Source organism: Microplitis mediator, chromosome 7, assembly GCF_029852145.1.
Source record: "Microplitis mediator isolate UGA2020A chromosome 7, iyMicMedi2.1, whole genome shotgun sequence".
Classification (NCBI taxonomy): domain Eukaryota; kingdom Metazoa; phylum Arthropoda; class Insecta; order Hymenoptera; family Braconidae; genus Microplitis; species Microplitis mediator.
In genome coordinates, this window is record NC_079975.1 from 26,734,998 (window position 1) to 26,755,135 (window position 20,138).

At 31.4% G+C, this 20,138-nt stretch overlaps 3 protein-coding genes across 3 annotated transcripts in view; 2 read left to right on the forward strand and 1 right to left on the reverse strand.

The window, feature by feature from the left end:
* LOC130671285 (uncharacterized) overlaps window positions 1-10,015 on the reverse strand; it is a 42,497-nt gene extending 32,482 nt beyond the window's left edge. The window contains exon 1 of the mRNA XM_057475077.1: window positions 9,659-10,015. Coding sequence (XP_057331060.1) covers window positions 9,659-9,785 — 127 coding nt within the window. The 5' untranslated portion in view covers window positions 9,786-10,015. The remainder of the gene's footprint in view (window positions 1-9,658) is intronic.
* Window positions 10,016-12,206: 2,191 nt separating this feature from the next.
* On the forward strand, window positions 12,207-13,798 carry LOC130672002 (putative ankyrin repeat protein RF_0381). Its single transcript, XM_057476181.1, has 2 exons — window positions 12,207-13,736; window positions 13,793-13,798. Exons 1-2 carry the CDS (start codon window positions 12,207-12,209, stop codon window positions 13,796-13,798), a joined length of 1,536 nt encoding a protein of 511 aa, XP_057332164.1.
* A 3,359-nt stretch (window positions 13,799-17,157) lies between these two features.
* On the forward strand, window positions 17,158-19,731 carry LOC130670728 (transmembrane emp24 domain-containing protein eca). The gene is made up of 4 exons (XM_057474173.1): window positions 17,158-17,463; window positions 17,525-17,745; window positions 19,060-19,206; window positions 19,275-19,731. Exons 1-4 carry the CDS (start codon window positions 17,331-17,333, stop codon window positions 19,422-19,424), a joined length of 651 nt encoding a protein of 216 aa, XP_057330156.1. The 5' UTR covers window positions 17,158-17,330; the 3' UTR covers window positions 19,425-19,731.
* The last annotated feature ends 407 nt before the right edge of the window (window positions 19,732-20,138 follow it).

A 20,138-nucleotide genomic window follows, 5' to 3' on the forward strand; every position in this document is an offset into this window, starting at 1 on the left:
GTGACACAAATATAACTTTCATCATGAATTTGTATCAAAAATTTTAATCACGACAAAATTATGACTCAGTCAAATTTTTACCCAAGTGATCTGAAGTTCATTCACTAAATTAATTTTACAATCGAAACTGATTTACGATAATTGAGTACTTGATAGAAGAAATTTATTGGTAATTTCTGAGTCGATAAATTTGACAAAAGGTTTAATTCAGTCAAGTTTCTATCGAAGTCATCCCAAGTCCAATTCAAATACATAATAATAAATTTTTAGAAGTGATACAGATTTACTAGACAAAAAATTGTGGGAGCAAATTCATGATGAAAGTCATATTTGTGTCACGATCTGAGTTTCGTTATGAAATTCAGATCTAAATTCATTAGGAACAAAAATTTTTTTTACACGGGCGTTTAGCGGGAAAAAAATTGCACCTCTCTTATGAGAAAACAAATGGCCAAAATTAACGCATGCGTCTCTTCGCAAAAACCGAAGCAGAAGTTTTAATTTTCACTTGCAGATCTGTTTGTTTTTTTTTTCATACGAGAAAAACGCAACTTTCTTCTGTCTAAATAGAGCGGGAATTCAAACTTTCGGTGCAGATCGCGACAATTTTATTTTCAGTAATCAATCGACTCAACCACTGGAAATTTGAACAGAATGAAGGATTAATTGATTCGATCAAACTTTGACAGTGATTTCACCGGAAGATGAATCAGAGGCTTTTGCCGCAGGTAAACTAATCGAGTAATGCTGTAAATGATTATTCGGCAGTCACAATGGTATGCAACACAATGGAATACAATGAAATTCAACATACAACTTAACTGCAGGCAGAGAGCAGAGATTTAGAGTTATATTAGAGAAATGTCGAGTCGTGCATACATTGGGTGGAAATACTATTGGTGCAGATATAGATATAGATGTATATGAGAATAGAAGTCTGATGGACCACGTGCGATTTGTATTGGGGTTGATTCGTTGTCACAGTGTAACTATGCACACATTATAGCGGAATGTAATCGTGTGTTGTGTGCAGTGTATTGCGACGTAATCGCGTTAGATGCATAGCCAAATTAGCCGTGGGTTGAATTCTCTGATACGAATGGCAAATGTGGCTCTTGCTACTATACCATACGAATACATTATCGCTTGACCATCGCTAATAATTACCTCACGATTAAACAAACCTATTTTTGCTAAAATCCATAATCTGCGAGCTTATTATTACAGTTGTTTATTTTTTATTCCGTGGCGGTAAATTTTGAAATTTCAAAATTCAATTTATTGGTATTTTGCTTAAAAAAATGGTAAAATTTTTTCTAAAGCTCGAAATTTATAATTTTATAATTTTTTATGATTTCAGGCCAACACAGTAAAAAAGAATTTCCTGGCGCAAGAAATATTTTGTATTATGAATTGAAGACAAAAATTTTTCTTGGCTCAAGAATTTTTTTCTCGCCTAAAAAATTTTTTTCTTGTTCCGAGAAAATTTTTTCTTATCCCAAGAAAAGTTTTGTTTTCACTTTATAATAAAAAAAATATCTTGAGTCAAGTAAAAATTTTCTTAGAACAAGAAAAAATTTTTTGCACCAAGAAATCCTTTTTTTCTGTGAAGAAAATTCAAAACTAATTTTTGAAAAGTTTTAAATTTGTGTTTAATGATCTGGATATTTAAATAAAAATTTTGTAGCCAAATTTCGATCATTTGAATGAAAGCTAATTTAATTTCGACTTTTCTGGCTTCAGTTTGTTCGATTGTTAAAAATTATGGTTGCGACTCTTATTAAAAATAATTACGGAAAAAATTCAAAAGTTCATGAAAATGTAATTTGAAAGCTTTAACTACAAGCCCTTCTATGCAACTAATTAATTAAATCGACAATTTTTCTTTTAAAGAACTAGCGCATGAAAAAAATAACGGATTTATTTCTTGTCCTAACTTTGGGCGCCATTTGACATTTAAATTTCAAAAGCTGCTTAGACTTAAAACTTGGCCATTATCATCATAATTATTATTAGAAAAAGTTTTCAAAATTCGTTGCCAAAATTTATTTTTGCTGAAAATTAAAAGATAAAAATAAAAAATACGGGAATAAAAGTCAGAAAAAAATTAAAGAATAGAAAATAAATAAAAATATAAAGGTACTAAAGAGAAACAATATATAAAAATAAATAACCCAGCAGATAAGAGCAGACGTTAAAAATAAAACTAAAAAATGTAAACAAAAATATTTGGCTTGGTATTTCATAAGAGATAAAAGCTCAGCCAGCGATTGCCAGAAAATACAATGAAACAAAAGTTGCTTGCACAAGTAAAGGATAGTCTCGATTTTAACTTTTTGTTATTGTTTTTACTTTTGTCTACAGAATATTACGATAAATAATATCAAGGTCTAGCCGCTAAAAATTAAACTCTCGAAGAAAAAATTAATTTTGTAAAATCTCTTTGTCTAATTAAAGTACAAAAGAAATAATTTTTTTTCCCATCAGAGTAATGGGATAATAAAAAAGAAGAGGAGATGGACGCGATGGGGCTGGGATGAAAATGGGGATGGAGATGGAAAGGGAGAGACGAGATATGTGAATAGATTCATGTCCACTGGCGTAGTTTATACCAAATAGAGGAACGTTTGCAATTAAATCCGTACTCTAATTAGTTCTCGAGCCAATTCTCGATTTCAATGGAATTTCGAATGAAAGATCAGACCTAATCCGCTAACTAAAAATATTATTATTTAAGCTAACGAATTTTAAAATCACTGTGTGAACTTCATCACAGATTACATACCAGAGCTCTTATTTTTTATAAAAACTAATCATGGAGGACATTTGGACTTCTGTATGTACAATTTCCTTTACTCTAATCCCGTTCAGTCGACAGTCTACAGGAGACGTAAATTTGTTAAATCAACCGGAACGAGACTTGAGTTTGTAAATACATAATAATGTACCACGTTTCCACAAAAATTTATTTTCATTTATTTTTTTATTTTAATTAAAACAATTTGTCGGCTTCAATTCTTATAAATCAAATTGCAGCTCAAATATTGAAGATGTGAAAAAAACCAATCACATATTTTTTGTAGCTCTTTAAATTCTCTAAAAAAAATATCCCAACAACTTTTCTCTATAATTAGGGGAGAGAGGGGCAAAAGGGGGTACTTAAGAAAATACCAAGTTTTCGAGGACTCAAAGACGCTAAATCTTTTTTTTTTTTTAAATGTTCAAAGTAAATAGAAGAAATTTTCAGTTACCGTTGAAAAAAAAAATTTTCATTTCTGCGGGCAAAGGGGTACCCCCTAAAAAAGGTAAAAAAAAAATTTCTGGATTTTAAACGAATTTGATTAAGTTTAATTTTTTTGTAAGTAATTTACATGAAGAAAAATTATATTTTACATGTTTATTGGATACAAAAGAAGAAAAAAAATTTTTAATAGATTTTATCATAAAACAAACGTCATTAATATTTTTCAACTGACAATTGATTTTTGAAAAAGTTTACCAAAAAAAATTCAACGTAACGCTTATTAATAATTACAGAAGTGATTTTGGAATGTTTAAAAACCATTTAAAATATAAATTTTTTTTTTATTAAATTTTGGGGGTACCCCGTTTTGCCTAGTCTACCCCCTTTTGCCCCTCCCCCTTCCCCTAATATTTAAATGATTGTTTTAAAATTTAAATTACAATAGTCTAGCCACCATAAGCCCGTCCTATGAAACGTAGGGGAAATTTTTCGCCCCGAAGTTTCAATATTAAAACCCACTCCCCTTCGGAGTAAATTTCACCCCAAGGGGATCAAATAAATAAACAGTCATCAGCTCCGGATTTAATCTAAAATTTTTTTACAGTAGTTTATAATTTCGACTTTTTAACGGAGGCTTATAACGAGCTGTCTGGTGAGAAGAGTTCAATGGGGGGGGGGGTGATTAGACAGTAACTGCCGATTAAGCGGGAGAGGCTTATGACGTAGTCGACTGTAAAATATTTAATTGCGAAAATAAAAATATTCGATGATTAGTGTCAATTATAACACCAATTAATATTTAAACTAATGATATAAATTTAATTGCAATTATTTTGTTACGCTTCATGTACTTTTATTTTTAATCGTAATTTTGCATGCGAAATCTAAATACACCAAATAATCTTATCTTATCGCCCCCACTAAAATATATATATCACGGGTACTATATATATATATATATATATATAGGGGAGACCGGGGGCAAGAAGGCCCACCTCAAAAATTAACCAAAATTTTTTTTTTCTTGTTTTCTTTTGATTATCACAAATTTAGATTATTTACTCATTTTTAGCCCGATACGTGAAACTTGGGGCAAAATGAACCACTCAAAAATTCTAAAAGAAAATTTATTTCATAGTATTATAACCTAGTCATGATTAATTTAATAGAAATATCATTTTTTGGTTAATTGTATGGATTTGGATTAAAATAGAGCATTTGAAAAATTAAAAAAAACCAATAATCAATTTTCTACAGAAGTGAAAAAATGACTCGTATTATATCAAAAAAGGTTATTTCGAGTAATATTAAAGTAAATACAGTTGTTAAAAAGAAAAATATAAACATTTGTTACGCGGGAAATTTTTTTACAATTAAAAAAAAAAAAATTTTTTTTTCATTTTTTTCGGAGGGGGCCGTCTTGCCCCAAAAAAAAAAAATTTTTTTTCAGGAGCTTCACCAAAATTTTGGTGAATTGAGTTCAAGTTGGACAAGAGTAAATCGACTTGATGGTTAAAAGCCACAAATAATAATAACCGGCTTAGGTGGGCCGTCTTGCCCCGGTCTCCCCTATACATATATATAGTACCCGATGCATAACAATATATATTAGAGACTCGTTATCGGAATATTGACGTATGTGTATATATTACCAGCATTTATGTCCGTGCAATTGCCGTCGATTAATCTGTATATAAATTCCATAAATAGTTAACCCCATTACGAACTTTATTATTATTGTAAATAATAAATTTCGATATTATATTAAATAAATAATATATAAGATTTTTATTACGCAACCGCGACGAAACTTTATCAATATTATTTCCATTTTGTTATTGTGTTTCTTTGACATAAAAGAAAAAAAACATTGAGTATTCATGTCATTCGTGGTGAAAAGGATCAAAAGTATTATCCATCAGGAATTCGATTTCTCATCGTCATCATCCAGACTTAGTATTTGAGTTTTATTATTATTTTATCTTAGTATTGGTGAGGTGTTGACGTGGGCGTTAAAGAATATAATATAACATATATCACATATATAACAGATCGCTAAGTATATAAGAAAGATATAATATTATCCCTGAAGAAGGATATTCATACAAAGTTGTAAAGCCTATTCTACATCACGTTTCGCGGATTTATTTTAAAATTCCCTACAACTTCTTAGACTTTTAAATATTTTTTTTTATTTATTCTCGAAAGCTGATAAGTCATCGCTAAAATTATTTTTGTGGGACTAAAGAGAGAAAATAAAAATTGAGTAATTGGGACTCCAAAATTTTAAGAAAAATTCAAAATCTGAAATTTTTGGTGACCGGAATTTTTTATTTCAAATTTTACCCCTTCCATTTTTTATTGAGGGAATTAAATTATTTTTTAATGACTGGGCATTTTTTTTTAATGAAATAATAATTTGGAGCAATGAGATGAGAAAATCTTCAAAGAAAATATTGGGTGTTTTTTTTTTAGGCTGTTTTACTTTCCCGCCTTTTTTAAAATTATTAATAATTGAATATTTACGTTTTTAAATTCGGAAGAAAAAGGATTAATTTAAAAAATACGGTCAGTAAGTACGAATCTTGAAACGAAGCCAATTGTCATTAATTATGAGCATCTAGAGAAGTTCATTCGCCGAACCCCGGTGGCCACTTGACGCCTTTTTCATTTTCCTAATATAAAATACCAGTTACACAACTTTATGAGCAGTTATCGAACAATAATAATAATAATTCCACCTTCCACGGAGTAAAAATTTACAGCCCGACGATTTGAAATTATTTATAGACAGTAATAAAAATTTTCGCCCAATGAATTTACAGCTCAAATAATTACAGATTTACATTCCCAACTTTACTAGTAAACAAAATTTTAATTTTCATAAAACAGTCAAGATTTTCCAAGAAAATTTTCTTCGAATTTTTTAGTTGAATAAATCGCGTAAGTGAAAATTTTTCTTTGGCTGCGCATTTTCCGCTTATTCGAGAATGGAAAAGAAAAAAAAATTGATACCAGATATTTACACTGTAAAAAATTCGCGAAGTGAATGCGGATTAATTGCACACATTTGCACACATGCACACATTTGCACACATGCACACATTTGTACACATGCACACATTTGCACACATGCACACATTTGCACACATGCACACATTTGCACACATGCACACATTTGCACACACGCGGACACACACGCAGATATTTGCACACATCCGAACACACACAAGCACACATTCGCACACACAAACACCTGCACACACCCAAACACACACATGCACGCAAACACACACTCGCACACACACACATTGTTTAGCAGTTTAATATAAATTAATATAAATTTATTTAAGTATTAAAACTCCGGACCGGAGTGAATTGGGAGTGAAATAAAATCCGCGTCACTCCGCAATCACTCCGCTAAAAAAAACTCTCAATTCACTCCGCATGCGGAGTGATTTTTTTTAAAACTCCGGAACTCCGACTGGCGGAGTGAATCCGGAGTGAATTCGGATTTAATTTCAATTCGAATTCACTCCGGATTTTTTACAGTGTTGTAACGACTTTTATTCAAATATACTTTTACTTAACATATATATGTGTGTAAATATATATATGTAAAGTTATACAGTCAAACTATTTGAATTTTTTCATTTTTTTTTTACCGAGTTTTTATGTACAGGTCGCAGTGGCGACCATACTCTGACCTAGACTACTGGTAACACTAAAGTTTCAGGTTGCAATATTGCATAACAAAATTGCGTCCACAAATGCCAGTTTGATAACTTTGTTTTCATTTTAAACCAGAGATCCGAGTGATAAAACTCTAAGTACTCATTGAAACTACGGAATTTCAAAATTACTTTTTTTTATTTATTTTTTAATTTCAATTTGAAATAATACGCATCTTCTATAAATAGAATGAAAAATAAAAAATACCATTTACAATAAATATCGTGCTCATAAAAGGGAGAAGGAAAAAGTGAATATTTTTCTTTGTTGTAATAAATTTCATCCCCTCGAAACAATGGAATGTCGCGATTTCTCTCGTGGAATTGAATCATTTTTTATATACATATATATTTATATATATTTATCTTTATCACTTGTAGCAACCTTTTTTATTCCGTTAAAAATCTCAGTGAATTTAGAAAGCTAATAAAAGTATACAGTTTTTGTCAAATTTTATTTAAAATAAATTTTTATAAAAAATAATATCCCTCCGGGTACTTTCTTATGCCCATAAGTATAAATAATATGGCGGAAAAAATAATATCGACGCCAAGTTTTACGCTATCGAGAGGGTGATATTTATTTGCCGGAAGGAAAACTATGTTCGAATATATATATCGACATATATGTATGCTTGATGTATATCTATTTATAGTAGATATTTGGACCGAGAAAATTGTATCGGTTCTGTCAAAAAAAACATCCGTATTTTTTTTTTAAAATATAAATTCCGTTTATTTATTTTTTTAAATAAATTTATGCCGCCATAAACTGCCAATAAGTAAAACAGATTTTTAAATCCATTTTTTTTCACCTGCTTGGACTGAGGTATTTTTCAAAATTTTTTAAGTAAAAAATTTTTACTCAAAATAAATATTATTTATACACTGTAAAAAATCACCGGGGTAAGTCCAAACGGTGTAGGTGTTAAAATCGGCGGTGTTAAATTTCAACATCGAAAGCGGTGTGAAAATAACGCCGCCACCGGTGTAAGTATTCTGTACCGGTGTTAAAAAAAATTCTCCGGTGTTAAAATAACACCGCCACTGGTGTAAATATTCTGTACCGGTGTCAAAATAACACCGCCGCTGGTGTAGATATTCTGTACCTGTGTTAAAAAAAATTATCCGGTGTTAAAATAACACCGCTACCGGTGTAAATATTCTAAACCGGTGTTAAAATAACACCGCCGCTGGTGTAAATATTCTGTACCGGTGTTAAAAAAATTCTCCGGTGTTAAAATAACACCGCTGCCGGTGTAAATATTCTAAACCGGTGTTAAAATAACACCGCCGCTGGTGTAAATATTCTGTACCGGTGTTAAAAAAAATTCTCCGGTGTTAAAATAACACCGCTGCCGGTGTAAATATTCTAAACCGGTGTTAAAATAACACCGCCGCTGGTGTAAATATTCTGTACCGGTGTTAAAAAAAATTCTCCGGTGTTAAAATAACACCGCTGCCGGTGTAAATATTCTAAACCGGTGTTAAAATAACACCGCCGCTGGTGTAAATATTCTGTACCGGTGTTAAAAAAAATTCTCCGGTGTTAAAATAACACCGCTGCCGGTGTAAATATTCTAGACCGGTATTAAAATAACACCGCCGCTGGTGTAGATATTCTGTACCGGTGTTAAAATATTTTACTTTGTGAATATTTTTACTTACTCGATCACTATACTTGTTAATAAATGATATTCTTTAATTATTTTTTCAAAGAACTGACATTTTTTGTGTTTTATAATCTTTAAAGTTAATACTCCAAGCGGACGCAGTTTATCCTGCCTTTACACCGGTATTACTCCGCTTTTACACCGGTTATCCCGCTTTTACACCGATGTTACTCCGTTTTTACACCGGTTACCTCGCTTTTACACCGTCTCCGATTTAACACCGGTATTTTTAACACCAGTGTAATTTTATTTTAACACCTGGCGGAGTTAAAATGAGTCCCCTTTTAACACCGCTCTTTTTACAGTGTAAGAATGACGAAAAAGTAAATAACGCGTTGATTACTTCCGTTAATTATAAAAAATTTTGAATATTTAATTACGAAAAATATTTATTGATACAATAAATAACAAGACAATACGCGGCCGTTAAATTACATGCCGCGTGATAAATAATTAAATTTATAATTAAATTTTCCCACTTCGCATTAAAAAAAACCGTGAATTTGTTTCGACCATCAAAGGTTAGCATAAAGCATTTAGATGTAGTTTATGGTTCGCGTATTCACAAGAATGAAGGATGAATGGTTGCAGCAAGAGGATTGAGTTATGGACATAAATAGAATAGTAAAACAACTCAACTCGAGAATTCGTCTCTCAACTCGTATATTTAATAAAAGCTTTGTCGTAAAATACGGTAACAAGCTTCGTTCACGTGGATCTACATGTCCGTTACGTGGGTTGTTGTTGTTATTGTGGTATGCAAGGGCTAGTAAAGCAGACTTTGAGTACTTGTAGCACTTGGGTGGCTATTTTCACTTCAATTATAATTCATGGAAAACGAAATTGTCGCAGCCAATCAACCCCCCGTCGTTAAAATTCCCTTTTTATACTCATATATACATGATCTTATTCATGCTGAGTTTCCTTTGATGACTAGATCTTTTTATTTTTGAATATTTGCTTGTTACCTTGTTTTATATGTTTAGTTATTTTATAAAAAAAAAACTTACCGATCGCTGTAGAAACTCCTAAAATCCGTGTAAAAATATCAAGATTTGAATCAAATGTTTTGGGAAATTCATTATTCACATTTTGATCTGCAGTAACTTCAAAATCTTTGCCGTAACTAAGCATCATTAGACCGTTAAGGGCGTCAGAGCCTTTTCATTAAACATAAAAAAGTTTAAGTATAACGAGGGAAAAAAAAGATTGAGCAAGTTGGAAAAAAAATTTTAAGTAAGTAATTTGTAAGCTGTAAGTTATTTTCCTCACTAAAAAAGTTGTCGAGTTTAAGAACTCGTGATTGTGATTATGATGACAAAAGCACGTGTCCGTGTTGCAAGATCGCGCGCTACTGAGCTACTGAGTTGAGGGTGAAATCAAGATTTACCAGCATCCCCGCGGCTGAAATCTCGATTCTGCGCCCGTTAACTATCTACATTTTATTAATATTTCGATTTTTTTAATTATGTATTTACACTGTATAAAATCACCGGGGTAAGTCCAAACGGTGTAGGTGTTAAAATTATCGGTGTTAAATTTACCCCCGAAAGCGGTGTTAAAATAACGCCGCCACCGGTGTAGATATTCTTTACCGGTGTTAAAAGATTTTACTGATGTGGAAATATTTTTACACTGTAAAAAATCACCGGGGTAAGTCCAAACGGTGTAGGTGTTAAAATTATCGGTGTTAAATTTACCCCCGAAAGCGGTGTGAAAATAACGCCGCCACCGGTGTAAATATTCTGTACCGGTGTTAAAATAACGCCGCCACCGGTGTAAATATTCTAGTCCGGTGTTAAAATAACGCCGCCACCGGTATAAATATTCTAGACCGGTGTTAAAATAACGCCGCCGCCGGTGTAGACATTCTTTACCAGTGTTAAAATATTTTATTTTGTGAATATTTTTACTTACTCGATCACTATACTTGTTAATAAATGATATTCTTTATTAATTTTCATAAAGTACTGACATTTTTTGTGTTTTATAATCTTTAAAGTTAATAATCCAAGCGGACGCAGTTTACCCTGCTTTTACACCGGTTACCCCGCTTTTACACCGATGTTACTCCGTTTTTACACCGGTTACACCGCCTTTACACCGATTTTACTCCGCTTTTACACCGGTTACCCCGCTTTAACACCGGTATTTTTAACACCGGACGGAGTTAAAATGAGTCCATTTTTGACACCGCTCTTTTTACAGTGTATATATATCATCAATATGTTATACATTTTACATAATAATAATAATAATTATTATAAATTTATTATCATAAATGGAAAAAAATTGTTTTATAAAATAGAATTTAAAATTTAAGTATTCCCTGAGCTCGAAAATGTATCCACAACAATATTTCCGAGCTCAAGGAGCTCGAAAACAGTGGGAAGTTTTGGGGCTGGCCCGCAGGGTCAACCGATAGGCCGATTTTTTTTCTACAGAGAAACCTCTACCCTCCATAGTCCCAACAAAAGCTTGGAATTTTTTCCCCACCAGTTTCTTCCCCCACCACCGTAATACAGTCGACTCTGTCTAAAGGTTCCACGTCGGGACAGGACCCAAAGAGACCCATTGCCTAAAGGTTCCCTCCCCACCATCAGCACTTCCCCTACAATATATTCCCCTCGAGCCGAGGCGCACGCTAAAACGAACACATTGCGCAGTAAACATAACCTCAAAAAACGTGCATTTAAAGTTAGCGCTCAAAAACTGAATTGTGATTCGTCACTCGAAAAGCGGGTGGGGGAATATCCGGGAACCTTGATCTGTGATTATACCTAATAACCTATCGCTAGTAACTAACACTGTTTACATTTTTTTAACAACTCTCATGACCACTTTCTTTAGTATTAATCGTCTTTCTTACCGCAAAAAAATACTTAGCAATTATGGCTACTTTAGTTCCTTGCGAGCGATTGTTTTCGCATGCCGGAATTATTGCTACTCATAGAAAATGCCGTTTATCTCCAAAACATTTAAATATGTTAGTTTTTTCAAAGTCTGTTATTAATGACATGGTTTCCATAATTCAATACGCGTATTTCGTGACAAAATTGTTGTTCTTGTATGTTAATATAGCTTAACAGTATGGATTTGTTGAAATAAAAGAATGATAGAATAACTGAAAAGAAATCGATTAAAATCGATTGTGAACAACGATTAATCGATTGTTATAATTACCAAAATTACGATTAATCAAAAAATCGAACATCGATTTTTTGAATTCTGTTTCCATCCCTATACTATCTGACATAGTGGCCAGTTCTGTTTTTTTCGAGTAAAGGGCTGAAAAAATATCCTAATATAGTAGTCCCAATGAAAGCTTGGAATTTTTTCCCCACCAGTTTCTTCCCCCACCACCGTAATATTAGAATAAGCTCATACGTCATTTAATGTTCGCATGTGCCAAACCAACATTTAAAGGGAGGGGGAAGAAACTGTGGTGCGAAAAAAGTCCCAAGTTTTCATCGGGACGACTTTAAATACCCCGACACAAATTCATAGTTTAGAGTGCGTTCATTTAAAAGTCGGACTAGTGAAAGTGTTGTGATCAAGATGTCGACAATTACGAAAAATCATTTGATGTCAACAATCTTCAAGGACGATACTAAAGAGTTGAAAAAATTATTAAAGTCATCAAAATTGTCTCAACTTCCTGTTCTTCGTGGTGGTTATGATTTACTGAAAATGGCAGTTAGACGGAAACGTGTAAAAGCAGCCGAATTATTGTCTAAAAAAATAAAAATATCAAATAAAGTAAAATTTGATCGTCCATCAAATTTTCTGCTCCACGACGCCGTTCGATTACGACAGTCTAAAGTTGTTAAAATACTTGTAAGTAGAGGCGCAAACGTAAATTCACATATAAGAAATGGGATGACTCCTCTGCATATTGCATCCAAGTATGGATGTCTCAAGATAATGGATCATCTTCTAAAAAACGGTGCGGATGTAAACTCAAGATGTACAGGACCATATTTTCTTGGGTACACACCACTGCACTTTGCCTGCCAATCAAATAAACTGAACTGCGCAAAGTTACTCATTGAAAACAATGCAACTGTGGTTCCAAAAAACCGTGACGACATTAATCCGATCCATATTTCAACGTGTTTCCTTATGTTAAAAATAACGGCTCTGTTATTAAAGTACGGTGCTTATGTTAGTGTTGACGTTCGACTTGATAAGAAATATTACTTCATTGAAGGCTTTGTTTTGGATACAAATAATATTTATAAAAAGGTACGAGAAGCTACATACATACATGCGCTCAAAAGTCTCACTTTACTACATTACGCAGTTTTTCGTAATGCTGCATCTATTGTAAAGTTACTAATAAAATATGAGGCTGATATAGATCTTTCAAATAACTGTGGCGAATATCCATTAATAGATGCCGTAAGAAACACTAACCTTCAGATGGTTAAGCTTTTATTGGACAATGGAGCTGTTATCAAATTCGATGCCGATAGACCCACAATAACCTATTATGTGCTCGCATCTAATAGAATTATGAAATCACTCTATTGTAAGCACGAATATAGTTTGGCCAATGAAAAATTAGAAATTATCAAGATGCTAATACGTAAAGGAGCAATTTTTGATAATCCAGAGTTCGACAAGAATTTTCTTAATCGGAGTATTTACTGCGGGTACAGAGATATTGCTAATTATCTTATGAACTGTACCCATTACAATTATTATCAAACAGAAGATTGGGGACTCGATCTTGTTCCTTTTAAAGAAGACAAAGTTACGCCAGATATTGCCGGAGATACGGAGTACATCATGAAACGAAAACTCGAAATTAAAGAGCTTGCTTACGATGTGATATACCGAAGGATATTAAGAATTTCCGTAGGTGCTGAGGGCCCAACATTTAATGCAGACGACATATTTGGAGTGGGAAATAGAATTGGAGTCACTGATGAAGAACATAGAAGTAGAGTTCTTGAACAATGGGCAGAAATTCGAGGGATCGCGGAGGACCTAACTTGTGAAAAAATTTGTGACACTACAGTTACACTTTTCGATATTCTCAACTTCAGAATGGACAGATTAGTTAAGTTTGCAGCTAATGAAGATGTTAGAACGTTATGTTTGGATAGTTATAAAGAAAAATATCCTATGCACTATTTTAGGATTGAATCACGCTTACGGAACGCTATTTTCAAAAGCAAGAAAATAGAAAAGTGCAATAATATGCTTTATTTCTTATTTGATAATGAATTGCCATATGACTGTTGTGAAAAAATCACCTCGTATTTAACTTTGAATGAATATGTATATATATCAAATTTTGACAATCAATAAAAAACACACGGAAAAAAATAAACTTTAAAAATTAGTGTTTGAAATTATAACCCGGAACCCGGGTATCAATATGGGGAATTTTAACATTCCAAATAATAAATTTTATTATACGTGTCGTCAATTTTCTAAGTATCAGTTACGTTTTTTGAAGTACAAATAGTAATTTTACTTGCGTAGACAATAAATTTTCATACTTATCCTGTAATTATTCACGTTTTTTAATCATAAATAAAAAAATTACTATTTAGAATGATGGTATTTACTGATCACTTTATCATTTTTTTACTTGTCGTTCTTAAATTATATAGTTCATTTTTTTCCGTGCACAAAAAAACGAAAAATAATTGCTTCCTTTATTTTTATTCCCAACTGCCTGGGTAAAAAAAATTATATATATAGGGGAGGGTGGGGCAGAGCGGCCCCCCTAAGCCAATTATTATTTTTTGTGGCTTTCAACCATAAGATCACTTTACTTTTGTCCTATTTCGAACAAATTTATGGACATTTTGCCAAAATTCTGAAAAAACAAAATTTTTTTTGTGGGGCAGAGCGGCCCCCCTCCAAAAAGTGATAAAAAATTTTTTTTTTTTCGTTTTTTTTTTTTTTAAATTGTTTTCATCATTAAGAATGTATTTCTTTCTCTTGACAACTATTTTTGGTTTTATATTACTCGAAAAAAATTTTTTAAAGCGTAAAAAATCGTTCACTCTCGATTACCTTAATTACTAATTGTTATTTAATAAAAAAAAAAATTCATTCTATAATTTTACTTTATTTCAGAGCGGCCCCCCTGAAATTTTGACCAAAAAAAAATTTTTTTTTTTTTCGACTGATTACTATAAACCCGATATGTTTGCGCATTTTTACCCCTACGCATGACATTTGGGGCAAAATGGACAAGCCCAAAATTTTGAAAAAGTGATTTTTTCATATTTTTATCGTCAAATTAAAAAAAATGATTATAATTCCACATTTCTAGCCCTACGCATAACACCTGGGGCAAAATGGACCAGCCGAAACTTCCGAAAAAATTATTTTTTTTAGTTGATAAATTTTTGAAATAAAGTAAAATTATAGAATTGATTTTTTTTTTTATTAAATAACAATTAGTAATTAAGGTAATCGAGAGTGAACGATTTTTTACGCTTTAAAAAATTTTTTTCGAGTAATATAAAACCAAAAATAGTTGTCAAGAAAAAGAAATACATTCTTAATGATGAAAACAATTTAAAAAAAAAAAAACGAAAAAAAAAAATTTTTTATCATTTTTTGGACGGGGGCCGCTCTGCCCCACAAAAAAAAATTGTTTTTTCAGAATTTTGGCAAAATGTCCATAAATTTGTTCGAAATAGGACAAAAGTAAAGTGATCTTATGGTTCAAAGCCACAAAAAATAATAATTGGCGTAGGGGGGCCGCTCTGCCCCACCCTCCCCTACTTGAAACTGTTTATCCAGTGAATAGTCACTGATTTGCAGAACTTTTCAGTGATTCATTTTAAGAGAGTATAATTAAACCTATAATTACATTAGTCATTAACTATTTTCCTTTTAGAATACATCTGTTTTAGAGCTCATTTCTGTAAATGTATATCTAATGTATATGCAGAAGTTATTCTTCAAATATAACAGCTTCTTTAGTTGTAAAATTGTTAAATTACTTTATCGGATATTACAAGTCTTCCAAACCAAGTGCATTTTACAGCCAACTGTAATTTGAGTCTGAACACATAATAAGTTAGCTTGTAAAACTCTGGTAACAATACTTTAAGCGTTTATTGTTCCTACAATCATTAGTATTTTTGTGGCACTACAATGAACTTACCGATCCTCATTACCGAAGGGTCTTAAGTATACGGTCACTTATACCTGGCTGAAAATATATTCCCTGAAATCAATTTAGTTCTTAAAATTTAATTACTTTAATCTTTCGTCTGATATATGATCTGATATATGTCTATAGAGTTGCTGAAAAATTTTACCATGTCTAGACTAACTATTATCCTTATTTTTTTTACTTGTTGACAGCATAAATGTACGAAAATTCACTGATTTTTTTTTTATCAAAATTTCAGGGGGGCCGCTCTGCCCCACCCTCCCCTATAACTTCTACAGTGATCACTTTACATACACGGAAAAAAAAACTTTGAAAATTACTATTTGAAATTATAACCCGGAACCCAGTTGTCAATACACTGTAACAAATCCGGAGTGAATTGGGACTGAAATAAAATCCGAATTCACTCCGCCACTCGGAGTTCCGGAGTTTTAAAAAAAATCACTCCGCATGCGGAGTGAATTGGGAGTTTTTTTTTAGCGGAGTGATTGCGGAGTGACGCGGATTTTATTTTACTCCCAATTCACTCCGGTCCGGAGTTTTAATACTTGAATAAATTTATATTAATTTATATGAAACTTTTACTTCGATTTTATTATGTGGAGTTATATTTTATTAATAATATTTTCAAAACTCCGCTCCGGAGTGAATTTCACTCTGGAGGAATTAAATTAATAAAAAATCTACTCCGCGAAAACTCCCCTGCGGAGTGAATTTCACTCCGAGGGGAGTGAATAATTAAAAATTCATTCACTCCGCATTCACTCCGCGAATTTTTTACAGTGTATGGGGAATTTTAACATTCAAATAGTAAATTTTAAAATACGTTTCGTCTATTTTCTAAGTATGAGTTACGATTTTTAAAGTTCAAATAGTAATTTTTCTTACATAGACAATAAATTTTCATACTTATCCTGTAATTATTCACGTTTTAATCACAAATAAAAAAATTACTATTTAGAATGATGGTATTTACTGATCACTTTATCATTATATTACTTGTCATTCTCAATTTATATAGTTCATTTTTTTCCGTGTATTTTCATTAACAATTATACACAGAGTTGATAAATAATGTCAAAAGTTACGTAATTCGTAAAACTCACTGACTATCTCAGTAGTAATGGCAGAAATTTTTGTCCCTTCAAAAGTCGATTTCAAAAATCCCGCGCGTCACCCGCCAAAATTCAAAATCTCCAATTACAGTGAAAATAAAATACCGACTGATTTCTAAATGAGTTTAAATTTCCCGCCAGCCACACAATCCAGAAATCTACTTTTTCCCCGTCACCGGGTCTATATTATCGATATATAATAATAATAACAATAGTAAAAAAGAGCAGTAGTGGCGCCACGTCACGAAAAATTAAAAACAAAACCCTTATGGCGGTGTTTCGATGACGTGTGTCCAAGTTTCTCGTTAACAATAAACGTATTAAATAATTTAAATATCTTATTATTATTTAAATAACTCAGCAAGCAACAGCAATACCTTCGGAAGCATAATTACGTAATTAAATAACTATTAAATAATGTTAAAATATATATATTCAGTAATTACATGGGCACTTATTGCCAACTCAGTGTCGGGACTTTATTTTCACATCGGCGAGACCGAACGTAAATGTTTTATCGAAGAAATTCCCGATGAAACGACCGTCTTAGGTAACAAAATATTTACCCAGGTATATTGTGACAATACTCAAATAATTATTTTATTTTTTAGTTCATTACAAAGTCGAATTATTCGACCCGAGAAGCGGCGGTTACATGCCAAGTAGCCCAGGTATTGGGATGCATGTCGAAGTCCGTGATCCAGATGACAAAGTTATTTTGTCACGAGTGTACAGTTCTGAAGGACGTATTTCATTTACATCACAAACTCCTGGTGAACATGTCATCTGTTTGTATTCAAATAGTACCGCTTGGTTCAGTGGTACACAGCTGGTATGTTTTACTTTTTATTTTATTTATATGACACGCAAGTTAGCTGACAATTTTAAATTTCCGGGTTTTTTTTTAACAAATCGATCAGAAAAAAAAACGATCCTGAAGTTAGCAGACAATTAAAAATTTTTTGATTTTTTTTTACCAACTAAATTTGAAGAAAAATAAAAAAATAAAAATATGCACATGTAAAAAATTTAAAAACTACAAGTGCAATTTTTTCAAATATTTTTTTTTTTCATTTCTCGCTTAAAAAAAAATCCAAAAATTATTTGAAACGATAAATATTAAAAAAAAAATATTTGAAAAAATTGCACTTAAAGTTTTTCAAATTTACTACATGTGCATATTTTTAGATTTTTTTTTTGTAATTTATTTGTTGCAAAAAAAAACCCGAAAATTTTGAATTGTCGGCTAACTTCAGTATCATAAAAAAAATAAAATTATGAATATGCGCATGTAGGAAAAAAATTATAGTGAAATTTTTGTTTTTATAATTTAGGGTCAGCTTTTTAAATCGGGCGTATTTTTATCCGTTTAAATAAATATTTATATTCTAGCAATTGCTAGAATATCTCTCTATATTAATAATATATAGATTAGGGAGGTCTTTAAAAATTGAATTTTCTCAGGTGCCTCATAAAAAGCTTCTTTTTAGTGAAAAAATAAGTGGCGAATTTGGTTTCTGCTTTTTAAGTAAAAAGAACACGTGCCTCAGGAAATCAAAGTTCATTTTTCGATACAGCTGAGGTTTTTTTTAAATATCTCATGAAATATGCAGATTAAAGGAAAAAAACCACAGGAACAATTTTGTAGGAAATTAAATTCTTGACAAAAAAGGTCATATTCATTTTTTTAATAAAATGTGTATTTATGAAGATATTCTAAAAATTAACCCGGTTTTAAAAACTGACCCTCACGGTTTCGAAACCTGGATCTTGTGGTTTTTTAAAAAAATCAAAACACTAGACGTCAGCTAACTTCAGTGTCATTTATTAATATATCAGTTACATTAAATAATTATTATTATATTTGATACTGAAATTAAGAGACCCAGTATTCGATCACTCATATATTTACTACATATAAATATGCAAATCCATTGAGTAATCGAGGACTAATTCCCTGATCGGGTACAAAATTTTTTACTTTACTAGACTTAAGTCAATTTTGTTATTTTTATATATATAAATTACTTGCGCACATAAATTTTTTTTTAATTAAAAAGATATCTCACAATCCCAGGAATGAATTTTAAAATTATTTACTACAAGTATTTTATTCGCTATCAATTAATTTTTTTTATTATTACAGAGAGTACATTTAGACATCCAAGTTGGTGATCATGCGATTGATTACGCGAATTTAGCACAGAAGGAAAAATTATCTAAATTACAACTAAGAATAAGGCAACTACTTGACCAAGTTGAACAGATAACTAAAGAGCAGAATTATCAACGGGTACTTAAATATTTTAATTACTAATTTTGAATATTAACTGACCACTGACAATCACTATTTTTTTTCAGTACCGCGAGGAAAGATTCAGACAAACATCTGAGAGTACCAACAGCCGAGTCCTTTGGTGGTCAATCACTCAGACAGTTGTGCTTCTGATAATGGGCGCCTGGCAAATGAAACATCTCAAGAGTTTCTTCGAAGCCAAAAAACTTGTCTAATTTTACTGTCAATTAATAAATTAATCAATTGAACTGAATTAATTTCTATTTCCGGTAATTTTCAAATTTGAATAAAATTCAAATAATCTCCAGTAACATTTACTAATTTATCAATAATTAATTATTGCCATATTTGCAAGTATAATTATTTATTAATAACTGATGTTACTTTAATTATTTTTTTTGAATTTTCGCGGGTTATTTAAAATTGTACAGATTCAGTAAACTGACGTATATTTTTAATTTTAAATATTTGTAAGCATTCTTATAAATAAAATAGTTAATAAATTTGGAAAATTTATTATTTAATTTATAAATTCATTAATTATTTAATTAATTACTCACTTACATCAATAATAGGGGAGAGGTGGAGCAAATCGGGATACTTTTTAAAAAATTACATTTTAAAAAACGAACTTTTTATGAAACTGGGTGCCCATTTTGCCCCTCGTCTTCCTGACCATTTTGTCCCATCCTCAGCTAAATTTTTATTATTATTTATAGTAAAAAATTCAATGATACTGAAGTTAGCCGACGTCTAATAATTTTTGGACTTTTTTTTAGACGGTAAATTATAAAAAAAAATTATTTGAAAAAGTTGCACTTGTAGTCTTTGAAATTTTCTACATGTGCATTTTTTTTTTTTTTTTTTTTTTTTTTTTCAAATTTAATTGTCAAAAACAAAACCTAAAAATTACGATCCTGAAGTTAGCA